Source organism: Plectropomus leopardus, chromosome 23 (genome assembly GCF_026936395.1).
Source record: "Plectropomus leopardus strain MGB_pleo_1.0 chromosome 23, ASM2693639v1, whole genome shotgun sequence".
NCBI lineage: Eukaryota > Metazoa > Chordata > Actinopteri > Perciformes > Serranidae > Plectropomus > Plectropomus leopardus.
Window position 1 is genome coordinate 20181730 of NC_142198.1, and position 21968 is coordinate 20203697.

Sequence of the window (21968 nt, forward strand, 5' to 3'; positions counted from 1 at the left end):
GCGGCTAGAAAAGGGAGCAGCAAAAACGAGGGAGAAGTTGGCATGAAAGAAAAAGAGAAGGAGGGTGAAAAGACACGAGGAAACTGTGAAACCCTTCCAGCTAAAGCCAGTCCCACGGGAGTTCTCGTCTTACTGTGCCTCCCTCGTTAAAAATCCCTCCGATTAATTCCCCGTCCAAATACTTTCCCTCTTAACTCCATTTATGTGTCCTTGCCTATTTTGGATAAACATTCCTCGACTCCACTCCTCACCTTCATCCATCCCGCCGGTGGAGCACAGCGGGTGATGGGGCAAATTTAATCAGTGTATCCTCCCCACACACATGCACGCAGCAAACAGATATGACTAATGTCTTCATTTAGCTTTTAATTAGCACGCATCCTTCCAATCACCTGCTGAAACCCAGTAGAAACCCATCGTAATCGGGGGCGCTCATCTCGCTTCGCCTCCCCTCCCCCCGCGCTCACTGTCAACATAAGGCCGATTGCCGTCTCCCGCACACGTGCGATGGAAGTTGGAAGTAGATTAGTGACACTGATACAAGGTGACTGATGTGCTAAGCAATGAGTTTTCCACCACACAGAGGGATGCTTATCGTGTGTGTGTGTGTGAGTGGGAGGTTTTTTTTTGTTTTGTTTTTTTTTTAAGTAAAAGCCTTTGGTGGTTCAGAATAACGGAGAGGCTTATAACGAGGCCTAATCAGGACGGTTGTCTTTTTTTATTTTTTTTATCCCCCATCAACTTTTATGTGATTTATCTTTATTTTGGTTGTGCTACTGAAACTATTCATCTATCTACAAAAGATAAATCTCCAACAACTTTTATAATCAATTAATCATTTTAGTTATTTAATAACAGGAAAAAAGGACAAATATTCTCTGGTTCTAGCCTATCAAATATGTTACTTTTCTCTGTTTTACATCATTTAGAAAGGGCTACATCTAAAAATGTATTTTTAATTATTTACTTTCATTTAGTCTTTTAAGTGTCAACTAAATTGTATTTTGCAAGTCTAATTTGCATCTTCAGTCCAAACAACGCTCGAAACTCTTTGTTTACTATCACAGATGTCAAAGAAAAGCAGGAAATTCTCCCATTTAAAAGGCTGGAAACAGCAATTATTTGATGTCTTTGCTTGAAAAATGACAAACATTTATTCATTGTCAAAGTTGTTGCCAATTAATTTTCATTTGATCAACTAATTTATTAACATTTTTTGCCACTTTAATTTAGAGGCAAAACAATTAGATGGCAGAAAATATATATTTTTTTTTAATTAATTAAACCCCTACTTTTTCAAATGTAATATATTTAAGCTTCGGACCAAAGAAACTGGTTCATTCGTTTTATGAACTGTCTTTTATGGGAATATAAATCACACTTTGGCTGAAGTTGTCACAATCCATAGACATACAGCAACCTGTGAATTCATGTGTGAAAACATAGATTTGTTTTAAGCTTTACAAGGCAAGAATGTAAAGAGGACAAAAATGACTTAAGTGTCAATAAATTATGATAAATAAATATGGTATAAATAAATACAGAAAAATTAATAAATAAATAAATTGCATGTATAATTAGATACATTGAAAAATACATGACTTAAATGAATGCTGAAATAAATGTGTAAATATGTAGATAAATGCATGAAAAAATAGATAAAAATGATAATTAACAGTACATAAATAAAGTTCATAGCTAAAAAGGACATAATCAAATATTTTTTGCACAACTACATTTCTTTATTTTCATATTTATTTCAGCATTCGTTTTATTCCTGTATGTATTCATGCATTTATTGATACTTGTGTCATTTTTTTACCCTCCATAAAAAGCCCTGTAGCCAGTGGAATAATAGATAATGAGTGTATTTGTTAGTTGCAGCTCCGGGGCTGTGGAGGAAATGTGCAGCTATGGTTGAAATCTGTCTCCTTCCACAGTAACACAGCTGCTCACCGGTGCACAACAACAATCGAGCAGATGAGCCGAGGTGTATCTGCAGCCCTCCTGCTGCTCCCACCAATAATGGAAGCAGGCTAATATCTCCCCAACTGTCAAAGTAGAGTCCCACACTCTCAATTTCAGCGCCAACCGGTTATATAGGACTGCCAGTCACTGCTGTTCTCCGCCACACTGCGGATGTGTCAGTCATTGTGCCAGGCTAAACTCATTTGAGCTAGCTAGTCTGCTGAGCAGCAGAGCATGAAGGAAGTCAGCAGCCCTCGCTTTGGCTTCACCTCATCCCTCCCTGCTCCATACCCTCTACTCTCTGCTCCTCAAACGCTGCCGTCACCGAGACTGAGCAGCAGAATCGATAGCGACAAGCAGGTTCAGTTTTTTGACTGCTTTGAATGCCAAACTATTCATATTTTTATCCAAAGCTGAATGAGAAAAAATGTGATACACATGCTCAATTTGTGCTTTTTTAATGCACCATGGCAATGATAACCAAGTCTGGGCCAGCAGGCCAAATATGACCTCTGATAGGATGCTGGGTGGCCCCCCAACCATTTTCTAATTCACAATAAAATTAAAGTGATTCACAGTGGGAGTTGTTTTTGTACTTTTAGTATACATAAAGTGCCAGTGTGAATAAAACAGGTCATAGCAAAGCCACTAAGATACTAGAAATATCCTTAAATCCCAGAAAAAATCCTAGAAATGCCCTAAAATCTGACAAGCATCCAAAAATCCTGGAAACATCCCAAAATCCTTGAAATGTCCAAAATTTCAGACACATGCTAAAATCCTAGAAACATCCTAAAATCCTTGAAATATCCTAAAATTCTAGTAATGTCCTACAATCCTTGAAATGTCCAAAAATCTTTAAAATGCCCCCAAATCCAAAAAACACCCTAAAATCCTAATAACACTGTCAAACCCCCAAAACCACCTAAAATCTTTGAAAAGTCCTTAAATCCTGGAAATGTCTTTAAATCCAAGACAAAACACCCTAATATCAGAAAAACATCCTAACCCTTGACATGTCCCGAAGTCCTCGAAATGTCCTAAAATCCTTAAAATGTCTTGAAATACTGAAAAAACACCTTAAAATCAGAGAAGCATGCTAAAGTCCTTGACACATCCTAAAATCCAAGAAACGCCCTAAAATCAGAGAAACATCTTAAAAGCCTTGAAATGTCCAAAAATCAGAGAAACACATATAGGGCCGCTGTGACTGGCCCCTGGCCCCCTGTTATTTTGCAACAGTGGCCCCCAGGCAACACAAGTTGAGTATCCCTGCCTGAGTGACGATACTCACTCAAGGTGAGAATTATTTGGGGCCAAAGACGCTGATGTTTAACATTACTTAGGCAGGCAGAGCGTTTCCATGTCTAGAACAGGCCTAGGCTGCAGGAGAGAAGAATTATGTGTTTGGGGGACTGAAACTCGAGCCTCGGAGCAGCATAAACCATCAGGAATAATGTCCCGTGTTGTTGGGCCCCTGAACACTCTGCTGGTAGGAGGGCCTGTTGTCGTCACTGCAGAGCCCAAACCAGCAGCAGCACGAGCGTTTCGTTACGTTTCTCTGTGGTGTGTTTACAGTTGGAACTGTCTGAACTGACAAAGCTTGTGATGAATGTGTTAACGGAGACCCCCTCTGAGGCGTGCGTGTGTGTGTGTGTGTGTGTGTGTGTGTGTGTGTGTGTGTGTGTGTGTGTGTGTGTGTGTGTTTAAGTCAGTGCTGAAAACAATCATGGCATTAGTTCAGCTGAGATTTCACTGTATAAGCCCTCTGATCCTCATTTTAACTTTTTTTTAATTACTTTGTTGCTTTTGTATAACCCAAAATTTGGCATCAGGTTTTCTCAAAATCCCTTAAAGGCCAACTTTAGTATTTTCCAGCCTGGACCCTATTTTGTCGTGTTTTTGTGTCTCAGTGACTAATGGAAACAACAGTTTTTTAAAATTGGTCCAGTATATTGCCATCAGCGGCGATACAGGCTGCGATGTAACCACTGGGTGCAAATGCATCAATGTGCATCCACTAAAAGTGCTTGATTTTGCCACTGACAGGCAAGCATGCGAATAAAAACGTGAAAAACAAGAACAAAAACAGTGCTCATTAAAATCTGAAACTGAGGAAACTACAATAAGTAAGGAAACACCTGAGGCAGGATAAAACCTATAAAAAGAAAGATTTTTTTAAAAGTTAATAAATAAATAAACAAATAAATAAATACATAACAGCAACAATAAAGATAAATAAGTAAAATAATCAAACTGGAAATAAGAGGTAAATGAAAGGTTTAACAGTACAAAATAAAATAATAAATAATGTTAAATATATGTTAAAAATAATAAAATTATATAAGAAGTAGTAAAACTGTGTAAATAAATATCAATTAAAAGCCAAACTAAAAATGTGGATTTTGCTTTTAAAAGCATTTTTTGCAGCAGCAGCACTTTTGCTTAACACTGGACCCTTTAGTCACTTAGACATGAAAAAATTTCAAAACTAAAGTTACCCTTTAAATGTAACACTTTCCTTTATAACTGTTTGTATTTTTCCTCGCCACATAAGTTTGTCACATTTCAGCGTGTGCATGGATCTGCATGTATTTGGTTGATTTTGAGAGTTTGTCAGGTCCTTGTAAAAACTGGGTGTTTAGCAGGTGTATGTATCCTGCAGCTGTAGTGTCTCTCAGTAAGGCAGCAAATGTGTAACCTTGTTTCTTTAAAAGGAAAATATATCTTTACTTGCTCTTTTGTGAGCTGAAGGAGGCCGATGTGCTATTTTTTCTGTGTCTATAGTGGAAATAATTCACAAAAGAAAAGGAAAGCTTTACTGTTTTGAGGTGTTGGAGGAAGATTCTGCTAAAAAAAAAAGTGCCACACTGAATACAGTTTGGTTTTTTTGCTCTTTTTAGAACGCACAGTGACTGTGGGTCCATGCTTTTACAGGTGGTGGATCTGTACTGGGGCACGGACCCAGAGGAGTGGGACAGTCCAGAGCTGCAGCGGCTCCGAATGAAGCTCCTGGAGGAATGTCTGAAGACCTCAGCGGGGCCGTGTTTTGTTGTGAGTATTATACGCACCAGTTACAGAGAGAAATGAAATGGATTTTATGAGTCTGTTTGGGATGTTATCAAAGTTCACATCACATTTTGTCCGGAAGATCTGTCACATCAATGTTTTTCCCACCATCCCGCTGTATTTCATTACACGGCTGTGATGTGGCATTAGAGCTGGATTGTTCCCGCGCTGTTTGCTCCTGGAGATCAAATATCTGTGTGAAACTACATAATAAGAGTGAAATCTAATTTATCTCACAGACTCGTCTTTTTATGAGTTGTTGCATGGTCGCATTTGAGAAATGACTCATGATATCACAAAATGATTTTATTCCTGTTGACAGTAAATGACATTAAATCTTTTTTTTCTCTTTTTTTTTTTTTTTTTTTTTACACATACAGTTTTTAGATAGTAGTTGATGTGGCCTCACGATATTGGAAAAAAATATATTTTTCCAATTAAAATTTTACAGGATTTTACACAAAATTATTAGAAAAGCTGGTTAATTATACTGTTTTCCATTGTCTTTAAATATTACTCTTTTTTTGTCTGTCTGCTTTTGTGTAATTATTTCTCTATTTCCTTTTTTCCATTTTTTAAATTAATCAAAATCAAATCAATGATATGACAATGAGCCATTTTGTTCTGGATTTACATATTGCAACATCAAAAAATACAAAAATTTTACCAGATAACTTGAGGAGGATGCAATTAGGTCATTATATATACTGGTTGCTGGATCGGGTAAAGTATTGAAAAATATTATTTATTTTATATGATGATATAGCGATATCCGGTATCCAAGACAATATAAAGTTTCACATTTCGATATGATGTAATATCTTTAAATTGCCTAGCCTTACATGCCAACGTGATTACAATACTTCAAACATGGAAGACAGTCTCACTTCACATTTTTCACATTTTTTATTTTCATTTTATTTTTTTAATTTATATCAAGCAGCAAAAAAAGTTGCAGCATGTCGTGTTTGAGGTAATTTGCTTGCTTGACAGCAAGACTTGCAATGCTAGTATTGAAAATGCACAAGTGGCATATTGTGATGCCCAAATAGTTGGTGCTGAAAATACTAATAATGTCATCACTTCAGAAAAATGTAATATATATATATATATATAAAGTATTTTCATTCATGTTGCTTAACCCTTTGAGCCACATTGGCTGAATTTCTTTCAAAAATATGTTAAAAAGAAAATGAGCAACTTAAAAATAAATGACCCAAAACGTTATTAATTCTAAATTCTAATTCATATTATATATAAATTATTATAATTAATTTAAAAGTTAATTTAAACAAAAAAGTTAATCAAAAAAATGGCAGAAAATTGTATTTAATTTGATATTTTTTGGGAAAATTACTTTTAAAGAAAAGTAAAAAAAAAAACAAAATAAACAAGGAAATGACCTGGAAAAAAGTGTTTTAAATTTAAGGTATTGAATTGAAAAAAAAAAAAGTATATATTTAGTGATGCAGTACATCAGTACATACACTTGTGCTGTAATGTATTGAATTATAATAATTATGCTTTTTTTAAAAAACTTTTTTTTAAATTCTTTTTTTTCTTCCTTTTTTTGTTCTAAATCTACTAAATCTTGCCATTTGCCGGATATGTTTTGCCACATTGCTTATCATCTTTCCCATGTTTTTGAAAGAAATCGCACCAATTTGCAAAAATTATGTTGATCCAGGTTTCAGAGGGTTAATGGGTTGATGATATGTTCACTGTAAAAAAATAAAAAGCATGAGAATTATCTTATCTTGAACGAAAATATTGGAAATCCTGAAAATCCAAGCAAAGCTAAAATCACACTTGTATGAATGAGTTATGTGGAGACCTCTGCCAGGAGGGAGACACAGTGGCAGGACGCGTAATTACGGCTGACATTTCAGTGATCTTTTTAAGATAATTTTAGGCCACATAGAAAAAAAAAAGAAAGAGTCAGGCGAGAGGAAGCAAAGGGCTGAGGACAGGAGTGAAGACGGGAAGAGAAATTGATGGTGAATTATTCAAATGGAACAGATCCGTTTCTAGAGGTTGAAATTGAGGTGAGAGATCACAGGCAGACGTAATGCATTATGGGTAGGACAGGAGCCTCGGTCTCCAGGGAGCATAATCTCCTCCCTACATGCACTGCTTCCTCTCTCATTCACAAGTTGTTGTTCTCTTTCGCTCTCACACTAACAAGCACACAAACACACTTTTCACTGCAAAACATGTGCAGCTTAATGATTCATTTTGGTTTGTTTCCAGTGGAGCGAGCTCCGAGTATCACTCGCTCCACGAGCATTCTGCTAATGAGTAAAACTGCCTCAAAAACGGGAGAAATTACTGTATCTCTCTGCACAACTCCTCCACGCATTAAAGAAACTGATTTGTTTGGCTGCTGCAAAGCCTTTCGTTTAAAATGTTGGATTCACGTGAAACAAAGTGCGTGCAAAGTTGATAATCAGCATCAACCTTCCTCAACTCGTCAGAAGCATAAAACAACCTCAGTACAGCAAACTCGCCCCCCAATTAACCCTCTGAAACCTGGATTGACGTCACTATTCTTGTGTTCAAATGCCTTTCACAAGCTTTTTTTTTTACACGCGTTTTACTTTAGAAAATCGGTTTGATTTCTTTGAAAAAACATAGGGGAAAAAGGCAAGAAATGCCGCACAAATTTCAAGAAATTAGTAAAAGGTGACATGAGAATAACCTCAAAATTAGTTGGAAAACAATGGGGGGAGTAAAAGGGGAGTAATTTTTTTTTTTTTTTTTTTTTAAATAGGGGTAAATGTCCACAAAACTGTATTTAAATTAGTGTCATTAATATTTAAAATTATGTTACAGAAAAAAATACATTTTATATAATTTTAAGAACTTTTAAATTGCTTATTTTCTGGTTATTTTCCTGTAGTTTAAACTAATGTATTTCTCATTTTTGGACCATGTCTTGTTAAGTTGCTCATTTTCTTCTGCTGAGGTTTTTGAAAGACATCAGACAAATTGGCCTGGGTGTCAAAATGGTAACCACATGAGATAAAGACCATGATACCAGCTATTATAAGCATTATTGCAACATTAGCATTGCACCAACTCTGCAAATGAAAAGCATGAGATGTGGTTGAACGTTCCAGATAAAGCTCATTAATTCATCAACAACTAGTGTCCTGCCACAATATAAATCCACAGCAACAAAACAGCAGAACAAACATGCAAAACAACAACCAAAGCACAAGGAATTAATTAAAATTCACGATAAACAACAATGAAAATTCAACACAAGCAGACATAAGCAGCTAGCAAAATCATTATATCACCCAAAAGCTGATCTGCAGAAAAGCAACAAAACAGCCAACTACTGATATCACCAAGCACAGAAAACACACTTAAACAAGAGCCAAAACAGCAGCACGTGAGTTAGCACAAGCAGGAAATGTAGGTGCTTACCTTTGTGAAGTAAAGCAGAGAGCTGGGGTCCGAGCAGTGACATCACAGACAGGAAAACCCAATATTTGGCTTGAAATTGTATCTTTAGTCCAGATAACAACCAGCCAGGGAGCACCAGAAGCAGCATGGGTAATGTGGTACAAACACACAGTCCTTTTAGGTGAAGCTTTATAGCAGAGTTTCAGGAGCAGGACCACACCTCTACCGCACCTCAACCGCGCCTCTTCCGGCTCAAATATCCTCCTAACCCGATCTCCCCCTTTCGTTCTCGTTATTCTGCACCAGCGCGTACCGACACACCACGTAGTTTCGCTCTCGGTGGACTGCGGTTCGCTCACTCGCCCCTATTATGGATCCCGTCTCTCTGTCCTCGTCGGATGACGACCTGTTCGGTCGAAGCCGCGACGATGGCCCTCACCGTCTCCATCTGGCCGTGCAGGTGTGCTCAGGGTCCGACCCCGACAACTTCTCTGTCGCGTCCGTGCCGGAGACGCCGACCTCGGCAGTGCAACCGGACGCCGGCCCCTCGGTTCCCTTCTTGGTCCGTGTTCCACCTGGCTCCTCTCTGCTCACCATCCAGGTGTACGGCTCGGCCGATGGTTCCTCTGCGTCTCCTGGTCCGCCATCCTCAGCGGAAAGAAGAGGACGCGGTCGCCCCCGTGCAGCCCTGCGCCGCCGCGGTTCTCCTACTCCATCGCCGCGGAGGATGGTGGCGGCCTCCCGCCGTTGTCTTGACTCTGCCGGCTCGGCGGCTCGCGTCGAGCGATGTGCGCGGCGTCACCACGCTCCAGCGAGGTCTCCCGATTGCCGGCCGCCTCCGAAGAGCGGGAAATACCGTTTCGCAGAACTGACAACAAGCTTTTTGACATCCTGACATCTGAGTGCTGCTCTGTCAACATCGGCGCTCTTCCGGGTGACGTCATCGCGGCGGCTCCCGTCGTTCGCGATGACGTCAGTACCTGTGTTAAAGGGCCGGTTCGTCTTCAACCACTTCCGGCGGACCGTGCTGAATAGGAAGCGGGGACATGCTGCCTCTGGTGAGTCAAGTCAAGTCTAGTCAAGTCGGTTTTATTTGTAGAGTCCATTTTCACAAAACATGGTTTGCCTCAGTGGGCTGTACGGTTTACGACATCCCTCTGCCCTTAGTCCCTCACATCACCCAAGGGAAAACTCCCAAAAAAAAAAAAAACTCTTCACTCTCCTTGGGGCTTTTGACACCGGGCTGCCGGTGCCCTCTACTGCTTACCCTTGAAGCCTGCATCCGCATTGTTCCCCAGGGGAGGGCTTCCTTTCTCATCTGTTGCCTGTCGCTTCTTCCGTCCCGTCGCTCATGGCCTCCGTCTCTCTCGTGGCGCCCAGCCACGCCGAGCTCTGGTACTGGCTCTGTCTGCTTGGCGATTGGAACGAATCTCCTTCTTTGGGACGATCACCTGTCTCATCCTCAGGACGTCAACCTTTTCAATGACGCGGCTCCGTCTGCCGGTTTTGGGGTATTTTTTATGATGGAAGATGGTTCGTAGGCAAATGGCCCCAAGAGTTGGAAGGAGACTGCCAGGTCACTTTATCTGCTCTCTTTGAGATCTACCCCATCATCGTCGCCACCATGTTATGGGGCCATGAATGGAGTCGCCTATCTGTCCTCATCTACTCAGACAATCTCGCAGTAGTTTGACATTATAAATAAAGAAGTTCAGAAGCTTGGCTCCTCATGTAGACGCACACCCGACTCCGGTTCCTCCATATTCAACCTTGCCTTTCAACATCTAAACCCAGCTTTCATGCCTCTGATCTGGAATCTCAGAACACCATCATCAATAGCCTGTCCCCATGCAGCTCTCTCTCCATATCGGTCGGCTTGGAATTGTTTCCACAACTTTCACGACATGCGTAACATAACTTTTCCTTCATTTGATCTCGTCACCTTAACCTGCTTCATCACCCACGGCCATTCTAGTCTACCTCAGCGACATTTCGTTCATCTCTAAACTCCTAACCGGTAGTCATGGCCAGCTCATGGATTAACCACAGATCTGCTGTCACGCTGTATCCACACCATCCACTCCAGATATAGCATACCTCACGTCAACCAAACGCAATGTTCATTCTCGCCTTCTTCCGTTTCCTCAGATGCTCAGAATTCACTGCTTCGACCCTTCGATATGATCCACGTCGGCACGCCTGCCTCTCGGACCTTTTTTTCTCTAACGACACCATAGTTATTCCTAAAAAGAACCAAAACCAACTAATCTAGCCAACCCACTCCTGTCTTCTACTTTAACATTCAATCAGTTCTAAACCCCTTCCTTATTCTCTCCAATTACTTACATTTCTGGACATCACAAAGAAAATCCTAAGATGACCCTCTGTTTGCATCTGAATCCGGCCAGGTGGTTACCCGCTTCTGGTTCCACCAACACTTCCGTCCGGTCCCGTCATTGTCAGGCATCTCTCCCTCGCATCACTCCGGACATTCTTTCAGAATCGGAGCTGCCACCTCGGCTTCCCGCAGCGGTATACCGGAGTAACACTTTATTCAGATCATGGGCAGATGGTCCTCTCAAGCTTATCACCGTTACGTCCGTTCCGACCTAAGAGATCTCAAATCGGCTTTTTCCTCTCTCATATAATGCACGCTTTTGGGGATCTGTCATGCCCGGGAGCCACGGCGGATTCCCACCGAAGCTTCCCCACACCGCACTCAACCATCCATCCCAATAATTCACCATCAATGTTTATACCAAATCTACATTCACGTCAATAAATTGTTAAAATTAATTCCTATTGAGGTGTGGTCCTTGCTAGTGAAAGCTTCCTTAAAGCCACAAAGTCAGTGTGTTTACAGGCAAGTTTCTCTATGACATGCCACATCAGCAGTTACAGCAGCAGAGCTAACACGTGTCTGCAGCAGAGCTGAATAGTCAGTGTGAGACACCTGAAAAAAGTAGGCGGGGCACTGACTGATTGAAAAGACTGCCCTCTGCTAGTTTGGTATATGTTGCAGGACCTAGAGGAGAGTAGGTGAATAGATATTTATTTGTTCTTTCAGAAATGCGTTGTGTATAAAGCAATCATCAGATAAACAAACAAACAACTATAATAATAACCACAACACAAAAAAAACAAAAAGCATCAACACATTAAGGTGCTCCATATATGATATCAAAAGGTGCTGCATCCTCACACACAGAGGTTCTTTTATATTACACAGTTTGTGATGGATAAATATTGCAGGCGTGTTTAGATATATGTTGCAGCTCCTATAAAGAGTGTGTTCGATATATGTTGCAGATACAATGGATATATGTTGCAGCAACTACAGAAAGGTGTGTTTTATATATGTTGCAGGTATGCTGGATACATGTTGCTGCAACTACAGAGGGATGCATTTGATATGTGTTGCAGGCATGTTGGATATAAGCTGCAGCAACTACAGAAGGGTGCGTTTGATATATATGTTGCAGGCATGTTGGATATAAGCTGCAGCAACTACAGAAGGGTGCGTTTGATATATATGTTGCAGGCATGTTGGATATAAGCTGCAGCAACTACAGAAGGGTGGAAAAGATATATGCTGCAGGTGCATTCAATAAAGGTTTTAGCAACTAGTGAAGGGTGTGTTGGATTTACGTTGCAACAAGAGAAAGGTAAAGCAGAGATTTGTTATAGCATCTAGAGAAAAGTGTGTTGCATATCCCAGTGGGTATTTTTGGCCCGATTTTAGGGCGTCATTCATCCCGATTCTCAGCCGGCAAACAAGTGTGGGCCAACCTATTGGGCCAGATCATTTTTGATAATGGCCCAGTGATGGCAATGTTGGCAGCCAGCATCGGGTTAGTTTCTTTGGTCTAATGCTTCAACGTCATTTATCCCAAATTTCAGCCAAGTCGTGCAACTGAATACAGCCAGACTTATCTCTTCTGGCATGCTGATTTTGGGGTGATGGAGTATGTCATGTGAGCTTTAGCAGGACACATGATTTGTTTTCCAACACTTTAAGGCCATAAAGCATATGTATTGTTATATTTTGTTGATATGTAATATTTCTCAGCACATCTCTTGTATGCACACACTTTTTTTTTCCTGTGGTGCTTTAATATTACAACATTATAAAAGAATTTCTTGCTTGAGTACTTTGGTATTGAACCCCTGCACTCTGAAAAGTTGGTTGCAGATAAAGTTGGCTGTCTGTGTGCTTTCTCGAGCACTTTTTGTCCTTATGTACTGAGTGAAATTTGATGTCACGGCCTCTAAAGCCCAGTGAGATTTGTGTGATATTGGGCTGCACCGTGTAAGCTCAATCAGACTAAACCGGAGTGAAAAGACCAGATCTGAGTGGAAAAGGAGCGCCGTGCTCTCTGCCTTTGTGCTGCTGGCTTGGTGTTTGCCGCGGTGTCGTCAACGCCGCGCTGATTTCATTCATTCCCATCAGCCCCGCCGCCCTCTGTCCCTGCTGCAATTTCACCATCTTAACCCCGAGTGACCTCGGCCAACACCACACAACACACAGAGGGAAAGTAGGCGCACACACACATCTCTTTGTTCTTTCTCCGTGTGATTTCCAAACACACACCCACATACAAACAGAGCATCTTGACCCGAGGCGTTTTCTCTGTCAGGAGATGGTCTGATACAGACTCTTTACACCCGCGCACACACTCCACAGATACATACATGCATCCACACTGCATGTCCTCCCCATCTGGACGGTTAAATCTTTAATGGCATATTCTGCTCGTCCGTCTCGGTGGTGAATGAACGGTTTTTGTGCCCACAGTAGCTCCACAGAGTGAAGTCCCATTCAGAGTTGTTGGAGCCAGCTGCTGCCATCCCAGCAGCCCCGGTCCCCACACACACCGGCCAGTTTCCTGGACCGGGGAGCTCCGAGCGGCGGGCCCTTTGATCAGGGACTTGGATCCCCGTTTGTGACAGTTCTGGGTTGTCTAGGTCGTCTCCGGAGCGCTGTTGTTTATTTTTACAGGGACCTAGATATATATATGTGAGGACACAGAAAACGCCAGCAGAATTTAGGGTCTGTTTTTTTCTGCAATAACATACAGTAGGTTTTAAAGAGTGTGTGAGCGTTGCTCCCAGTCTCTTCTGTGCTTTCTTTGAATTTCTTTCATTTTCTTGTTTTTTGTTTCAAACTCAGTTGCTGTAGTGTTTTTACAATATTGCAATATCGTGTTATTTAGGCAACTGCAGTGGGGAGAAGCAACTGCCACAAACACTATGTTGATGCCTTTTCTTTTTTCCTAGGAGCGCCATGTGTTTACACTATTCTAAAAATGTCGTGATGAGACACTGCACATTTGACCTTTTTTTTTCTGGGCGCTGACAGTTAAAAAAATGTTCAACTTTTGTTATAATATGGCATCCACTTACAAGCTAGACGTCAACATAAGTTCAGAATGACGTTAAATTTTGGTTGGAATGCAAATCAACAATATACCTGACGCAAACATTTTATTCATGTGAATCTGTAGACGTCCCGATGACGCAAGACACATTTCAGACATTTTTTACTGACAATAAAGCAAAATCAAATAACAGGCTAAAAACAAAAGCTTCTTTTTTTTTTTTTTTTATTTATAAAGCACTAAAATCACGATGAATAAAGCAATTTTCAAAAATGACAATATCCACTCTCCAAAGATGTGCACCTTAAACGCTGCTGCACAAGTGTTTCCCCAGCTAACACACACAGACACACACACACACACTCAGCCACATGGCAGAAAGAGGAGACTTCAAAGAGAAGCTGATCTGGGGTCTGCAGCCCACAACAACTGTCACAGAGCCCAGTGCACAGATCAGAGAGAGGGGAAAAAGGGATGAGGAGTGGAAAAGATAAAGACAGGAAAATGATGTAAAAGAAAAAGGAGAGGGGGAGGTGAGATGTGTTTCTGTTGCAGATAAAAAGAGGAGGGGAGCTTGAAGTTGGGGAACAGCTTCTCTCAAAACCCTCCAGAGGAAATCGACGTGTGTAGTGCAGGTGTGTTTCTCGCTGCCACAGAGCATCTGTGCAACAGCTAGAAACCTCTTAATACTCCGTTTGGCTCACACACCTCTCCTCATTCACCTCTACAAATCATTCAGTGCTTTCGCTGTACTACAGAATGAAAATAATAGCTCTGACGTCAAGTCTAACCTACGAATCCTCTTTATTGTAACTTCCACATAAAGGCAAACTTAATCCGACTCCTCTTTTCTTAAGATCACTGAGATTTAGAGGCTTAAACATCACTATTTAAGTTTTTTTTTTGTATTGTATTGTATTGTTCAGGGTCTGGAGGTCCTTAGAATGTCTTAAGATGTCTTAAATTCAATTTCCATAAATATTAGGACCTTATTAAAGGTCCAGTGTGTGGGACTTAAAGGGATATATTGGGATAAAATACCAATTTCTTAACATGAAGGTGCTTTATTTGGTGTTTTTTTATTTGGTCTGTTTGTCTCAGAGCCTCCTGAGTAATGAACACAAGGAATTTTGAAGTTTCAGCTGGTTGCAGTCTGCACTCTTAACAACTAGATGGCACCAAATCCCACTGTACCTTACACACTGTGCAAGGGTTCATTTTTCAGAAAAAGTCTGGTAATCCACTGATTTAGTAAGCTAGTAAGCACCCCAGCAGGGTGAGCTATGGAGAAATCCAAAGGGTGGGCATAAATGAGAAACTTGACAAGAAATGTCCCACAACCCCCCCCCCAAAAAAAAATAAATAAATAAAAATAAAATAAAATAAAAAATGATATAAAATAAAATAATAATAATAATAATAATAATAATAATAATAATAATAATAATAATAATTTGATTATTAATAAGAAGAAGAATAAAGAAGACAAGAAAATGACCTGAAAATTTGCTGGAGGCAGGGGTATTAAATATTACCAGGAAATTCAGGGAAAAATGTCCCAAAAATATCGTACTTAAAAATATGTTTAAATTATTTTTTACGTCTTTCCCAATGTCATTTTCTTCAGTTTATTTTTGTTTTTCTGTGTTTTCCTTTTTTCAAGTAATTTTTTTGTAACCTTTTGCTAATTTCCTGCTCAATTTTTGGGCCACCTCCAAAGGTGAGCCTACAGACCGACATCTGTCACTGGTCAAAAATAGTCTCTGCTTTTAACGCTTAACTGTCGACATCCCTATACTGTACCTTTAAAGCCTGCTACTGAACCTTATACTGTTCTTACTTTTTACTTGCACTTGCCTGTTGGCAAAATGTAGATTCATCTAACTCCCTCCAATAGTCATATTCCTACAAAAAATTTCATCTGCCCAGGACCAAATACCTGCAATGCTTGAATAAGATTTGTCCAAAAAAAAAAAGGATCTTTAAAAGCATTAAATTCCAACGTCTGGTACCTGCAAATTTTCCTTGAGCGAAATTACAACTATAAAAAGTTCTTTTCATTTAGCGGGCATGTGTGGCCATCAAGACTCAGAGTTTCTTGGTTCTCGAGGCGGAGAGTCGGCGGTTATATAACCAGCTTTTTGTTGGATGTGTCAGTCTTTCTTTATGAGCAGGAATCAATTGCAGCAAGTGTTTTTCAAAGGGCACCACTGAACACAAGACAGGCGGCTGTGCAAGGCTGTTAAACACACACACACACACACACACACACACACACACCTGGGTGAGGGGGGCTTTTCTGTAACCTGTCGATGCAATAAAGCCGGTTTCCATGGCGATAGCAGGGGTTGGCATGGTGATGGTGTCATTGACCCGGAGATTAAGCATGACAATGAGCCATGACTGTTTTTTTTCTTCTTCTTCTTCCCTCTTTTCCTCTCCGCTCCTCCACTCTGCAACAGTCTCAGATTCCCTCATGTAAAAAGAAAAAAAAACTTGATAAATGCCTGAAGGACGCAGCATGCAGCCGCTCATCCAGTTATACTCGCCCGGCCATGTAGCAGGTTTACTGCATGTAAGAGGATAGTTGAGGATACTGTTGCTCTTATTTTCTCTCTGCTTCTCCATTCAGTTAACGTGATGTAACCGCTAACATGAACGACTGGTTCACCTCTCACCTCTGGAGGAAGTTCAGAGATGGAAAACTGCAAAAAAATTGAACAAAAGTGACTTATTTAATGTTGGGGGTCCATTGTGCACTTTTTAGAAAACCTTGCTCAAAAAGGAGTTGACAGGTGCAATATTTAGGGACTAGTTTCAGCAGTGGATTAATACACATTTGCTGGTTTTGCATAGGGTTGGGTATTATTAGAAAAAAAATTATACCAGCTGAGAAGCTGATACTGGTTTCTGAATGACAATATTTTTATACCAATTTTGTAAAATTCATCAGCAAAAAAAAATAACAATGACACATTATAATACAAATTTTTAAACTGGTTTTATGTTTCAGCAACATTACATTTTTTCCACTTAAAGCAGTTTTGAAAACATTTTTTTGATGTTAAATCTCACCTGCACTTAGTTTTCCAAAGTGCCACCGACTGACCGGCCGTCCTCTTTACCCTGCATCAGACTTGTGGCTCAGGGAAGAGGCGCATTTTACTACGCGTTCACACGAACTTAAATGCTGAGAGGAATATTGCTGCAGTCCGTTATTCTTGCAGTCCAGCAAGGAGCAACTTTGTGCTCTTAGATTTATTTAGTTAAGTATTTCATCAAATTTATCGTGCTGCCAGTCTTGGCAACATTTTCCTTTTTGCATATATTCTGCACTATTGGCATCGAGCCTGATGAGTTGGTGCAACATTTTTGATTTCTTCTAATACAGTTTTTGCACCAATGTGATGCACACTGTAGTCAAACCTCTCAAAATATAACATGCACTCGTGAGCTCCATCTCTGGTGAGGTGATTTTACTGCATGTTGAAAATTTGGTACCAAACAACGAGGCATTATTGGACACTATTATAGAAGCAATTCAGTTGGTGTAATAAAAGCATCAAAGTTTGGTGCTCTTGTTAGTATCTGCAGCAATAAAACGGGATTGAGTCAAAATAGACAGAAGCGTCTGTGTTTATTATTTCATCACCCAGTGCAACAGTGTGGCTCACTGATTTTTAATAGTTTTTAGATGACCATATAAGTCTGTGGCATAAAGGAGGACCAGTTTAATATTGGATTTTCTCTTTTTATGGGATTTGTTAAAAATAAGAAAAACTATAGACTGTCACCAGCCTTTTGTTTTAACTTTAATAATGATAATAATAACTGTATGTAGCACCTTAAAAACAGAGTTTACATAGTGCTTTGACAAACAAAGCACATACAAAGTGATAAAACAACAGAAAACCAAACTAGGGATAAATAAATATAAAATAATGCAAGACGTAAAATGTCAATATGTAAAAATACAAAGAAATAGACCAAAAACAACAACAACAACAACAACAGAAAGCAATAAAACCAAAAATAAAAGGAAATAAAATAAAGAAAACATGTATTAAAAAGATACATAAATAAAAAGAGTGATATGGAGTTGGCTCACAGTGTATACGTCACTGTGAATTTAACTTCTCTTTGTTGGGATCATCTATTTTTTTTTCTCCCTCTGCGGTGCCAAAGCTTACGCAGCAGATATCACAACAGTCCACTGCGTGTTTCATTGATTGATTGAGCGTGCGAGTGATTGATTTGTTGATTCATACTGTAGCTACAACATCTTACTCTCCCAACTGGCTCATCAGATAAAGTGCACTTAGCCAAAGTATAAAACGCTTCCAGGGATGAAGAACTAACGGAGGGAGGCGGAGGAGTGCGGCTAAAACTGGAAGTTTGGCTGCGATCTGCTTTGCTATTGTCAGTTTAGCCTCCTGTGATTTTTGCACCTGCGGCTGCTTAAGTGTAACAAGAACTGCTGCAGCCCCTCGTCCTTTCTCATACACACACACGTACACACACACACACACACACACACACACACACACAGGAAGCGGAGTGAAGTTCTAGCCTGTCAGCTGTCACACTGTAATCCACTTTAGATGGCCTCATTCCCGGCGTGCTCTCTGGCTAAGACAGGCATGTTAAAAAAAAAATGCCCAGCAAATATTTGGACATCTTTACAGTTTGGGCTTTGCTGAGTTGAGTGGATGACAGAAGTGACAGTAGATTACACGCAAGGGTGGAGTGCTGTGTGTGTTCGCACCTGATTTTGATAGGAAACACCAGTTGGTTTTATCCTTATCTCTATCTCCACACACACACACACACACACACACACACACACACACACACACACACACACTTGCAGACTCCATTCATCCTGCTATATCACCGCGAGGCAACCTGACAGAGACTTTGTCAGCAACTTGGAGAGTGACTGTTCTCTCTCACTCCCTCTATACGTCTCTCTCAGCATTAATGTAGTTCAGCTCAGCGCCTCCGTCCTCCGCTGACACATTACTGCGGCACCGTGACTCACAGACGGACGTTTAGAGAGGGGACACGAGGTGACCTGCAGAGCAAACCAGCTGTTTGAGAATCTGTCCAGTCGCAGGTCCTTAGAAGATCTGACATGTCTCAAAACAGTCGTGTGTTTCCTATGTTATTTTGTAATATAGGTAGATTTGATATTAAGTTTTTACTTCTTACGACTTCTTTTAAAACATGTTATATTCAATTTTTAGTGGCTGAAGTATTTGGTTTTATAAAGACCTTATTTTTTTAAATTTATTTATTAATTTATTGATTGATTGATTTTTTGTTTATTTTCTTTTTTTAATTTCATTTGTATTTTTTTATCTTTTTATTTATTGCAATTGGCTGTAAGGCTCTTTGTTTTTGTTTTTTTAAATGTTCGAAATAAAGATTCATTCAATTTAATTAATTTCAGTGCTCTATGACCACTTGGTCACTCACATGGAAAACTGCGTGGTACTATGCAGCATGTTAAAGTAGAAACGGACACGTTCCATTTTGTTTTCTGCAGATGCTTTGGTTGTGCCACAGCCTGCAAAATTGAAAACAGCTATGAGATTTTTGTACATTTATCTTAAATAAATGCATTGTTTTAAAAGTTATTCTGGATTTTAAATTTTAAATCTGCTGATCTCATAGCTTGACAGGCATAGCATCAGTAACTATGGGGAGCACAGTATAAACTGAATATTCATCATTTTCATTTTAAATTTGAAAATAACAAAAATCATGTAGTTTTGATCACAATTTTCTCAATCTGAATGTCAAGTAGTGCTATTTTCACATTGCTGGTAAGATAAGAGAAAACTGAAAAATGATCTTTTGGCATCGTGGAGAGCAGTTAATTATGTCTTTTTTTTTCTCCGCGCTAAAGCATGCACCTGTATCTTGAAACAATTTGAGCTTGAATGTAGCTCACGACCTTTCCTGTCAATCACAAGTGAAGTTAGTGGAGCAGCGTGCCCCAATTATCTACTAAACTCTTTGTTTTGGCAGAAAGGAGCACAGAGAGTTACACACAAGAGGGAATCCCTTTCTTTCTTCCTCTGTTTGGTATTTGTGTATTTTCTGTCTTACAGATACACATGGCTCGTGTTCTCTGCTTAAATTAGCAGTATTTTCTTTAGAGACTTCTTGTTTTATTGGATATTCTTGAATATTCTAGTCACAGGGGGGTTTATTTATTAGCATCAAGCATTGTTTTGTTTTTAACCCCCTTGTTTAATTGCAAATACTTTAATATTCAGGGGTTTTTTATGTTTTCTAGCAAAGATTTTTGCCCTCTGGTGCAAGGCTACATATATTCACAGGGACCTGTTATGCTTTTCCATATTTTCCGTCATATAGAAATTAAAATGACTGAAGTTCAAAGGCAGCGTTAACACAAGGTTCTTGTGGTGCTTGAAGTACTTGATTTTGACTTTTGGAATTTTAAGCACTGAAATTCTTTGAAAATCAGGCATTTTTAACCTTGAAAAGTACTTGAATATAATTGAAAGAAGAACAGAAGGATGAATTATTTTATGAAACACATTGGTTAAATGTTTTAAACTTCCTTCATTCACAAATTTGCACAATTCGTTTGCACCAAAAATTCATCCTCAAAAATAAAAATTAGTGCTTGAAAAAGTTCCTGAAAGACCTTGAATTTGACCTGCCTGTATGAACCCTGATAACGTAAACATATGTTTGTTTGTTTTTTCTTTCAAGACAGAATGTGACAGATTTCTTTTAATGGTCTTCTCTTCCAGGCACACTGCTACATGTAGCTACATGCTAATTTAAGGGAACTATGTAATCTCGGTTGCCGATGTTGTTAATTTTTTGCTGATTTCGGATTGTATTCCTGCTGAAATATGTTCAGTTGTGGTGGGTTGATGTCTTATTGATGATTTTTAAGGGTAGAAAGTGTTGCTAGTCCTGCAATCATTTCCCTCCAAGTACACAGCTATATGTAGCTACATGCTAATGTCAGAAAATGTAATCTTGGTTGCTGTTGTTAATTTCTTGTCAATTTTGGATCATATTCCTACTGGAACATATCAGATTGCAAAGATTTTGGATTAGAAGATAGATCAGCAGACTATTTTTTTTTTTCAGAAAGGTGGCTTAAAGATGTAAGCGTGAATACAAGTTTTCCAGCACGGAGAGTAGGAAGGGAAAAAGTATTTTTTAATGTTAATGCATGTAAACATGTTCTTGTAGAACCCCTAAATACAAGTATGAACCTAAAAATGAGCATAATATGTCCTCTTTGGCGTATTTTTTCACTGGATAATTGAGTCAATAAATGTTTGGGTTTGAGTTTGGGTCCAAAACACAACACTCAACCTTGAAAATTACACCTCCTCCCCCAAAACAACTGATACTGTACATGGAAACAACCTTTCTGAATATAAACGAAGATTCAAAATGAACCTTTTGTTGGCACATGTGCAACAAAACAGCACAGGCGCAAACAAATCCACCTCAGGCATTTGTGGGTTTTGAGAGTAGGCCGTCCTACGGTCCGTGCCACATGCCATCATCTGCTTGTTCTCTGCATCTGTTCCCACTGCGAATGCCAAGGGAACCAGGAGTCCAACATGGAATGGCTTTGAAGCGTCATTGCCGTGAGCGTACCGACGTAGTTTTCCTGCTCATCGGAGCTCACAGTCATTTGGCTTGTCCCTCGCTCGCTCTGCGTCTTCGCCCCGAGGCCTCGGCTGCATGTGAATTACGACACATGGAGTAAAGATCAGCTGGTCATGGAGCGGAGGGTTTCCAGAGATTTTCTTTTTTTTTTTCTCTTTTTTTTGGCTCTCATTGTCCTCGAATGTGACTGATAGAGCTCATCGGGGACGGAGCCAGGAAACATCCCAGATCATTTCCGATGGCATTGAATCAGCTGTCACTCAAAAGCATGTGCGTAGACGCTGAGGGGAAGAGTGGAGGCACATTGGAGCTTACAGTGGATATGCCATGTGGAGTGGGAGATAATAGCAAGATGAAAAGGCCACTATTTAATTTGATGATGCCTAATTATGCAGCTTCTGTGTCGAGTGTTCTAGTTTCTGAGTAAAAAGATCATGCAGAGCGATCGTCGGTATTTGCTTTGGTGTGTAA

At 39.8% G+C, this 21968-nt stretch overlaps 1 protein-coding gene across 2 annotated transcripts in view; it reads left to right on the forward strand.

Moving 5' to 3' along the window:
- nwd2 (NACHT and WD repeat domain containing 2) overlaps nucleotides 1–21968 on the forward strand; it is a 66208-nt gene that overhangs the window by 24099 nt on the left and 20141 nt on the right. For both annotated transcript variants that reach the window (XM_042512602.2, XM_088073809.1), the window contains exon 4: nucleotides 4906–5022. In XM_042512602.2, the coding sequence (XP_042368536.2) occupies nucleotides 4906–5022 (117 nt within the window). The remainder of the gene's footprint in view (nucleotides 1–4905; nucleotides 5023–21968) is intronic.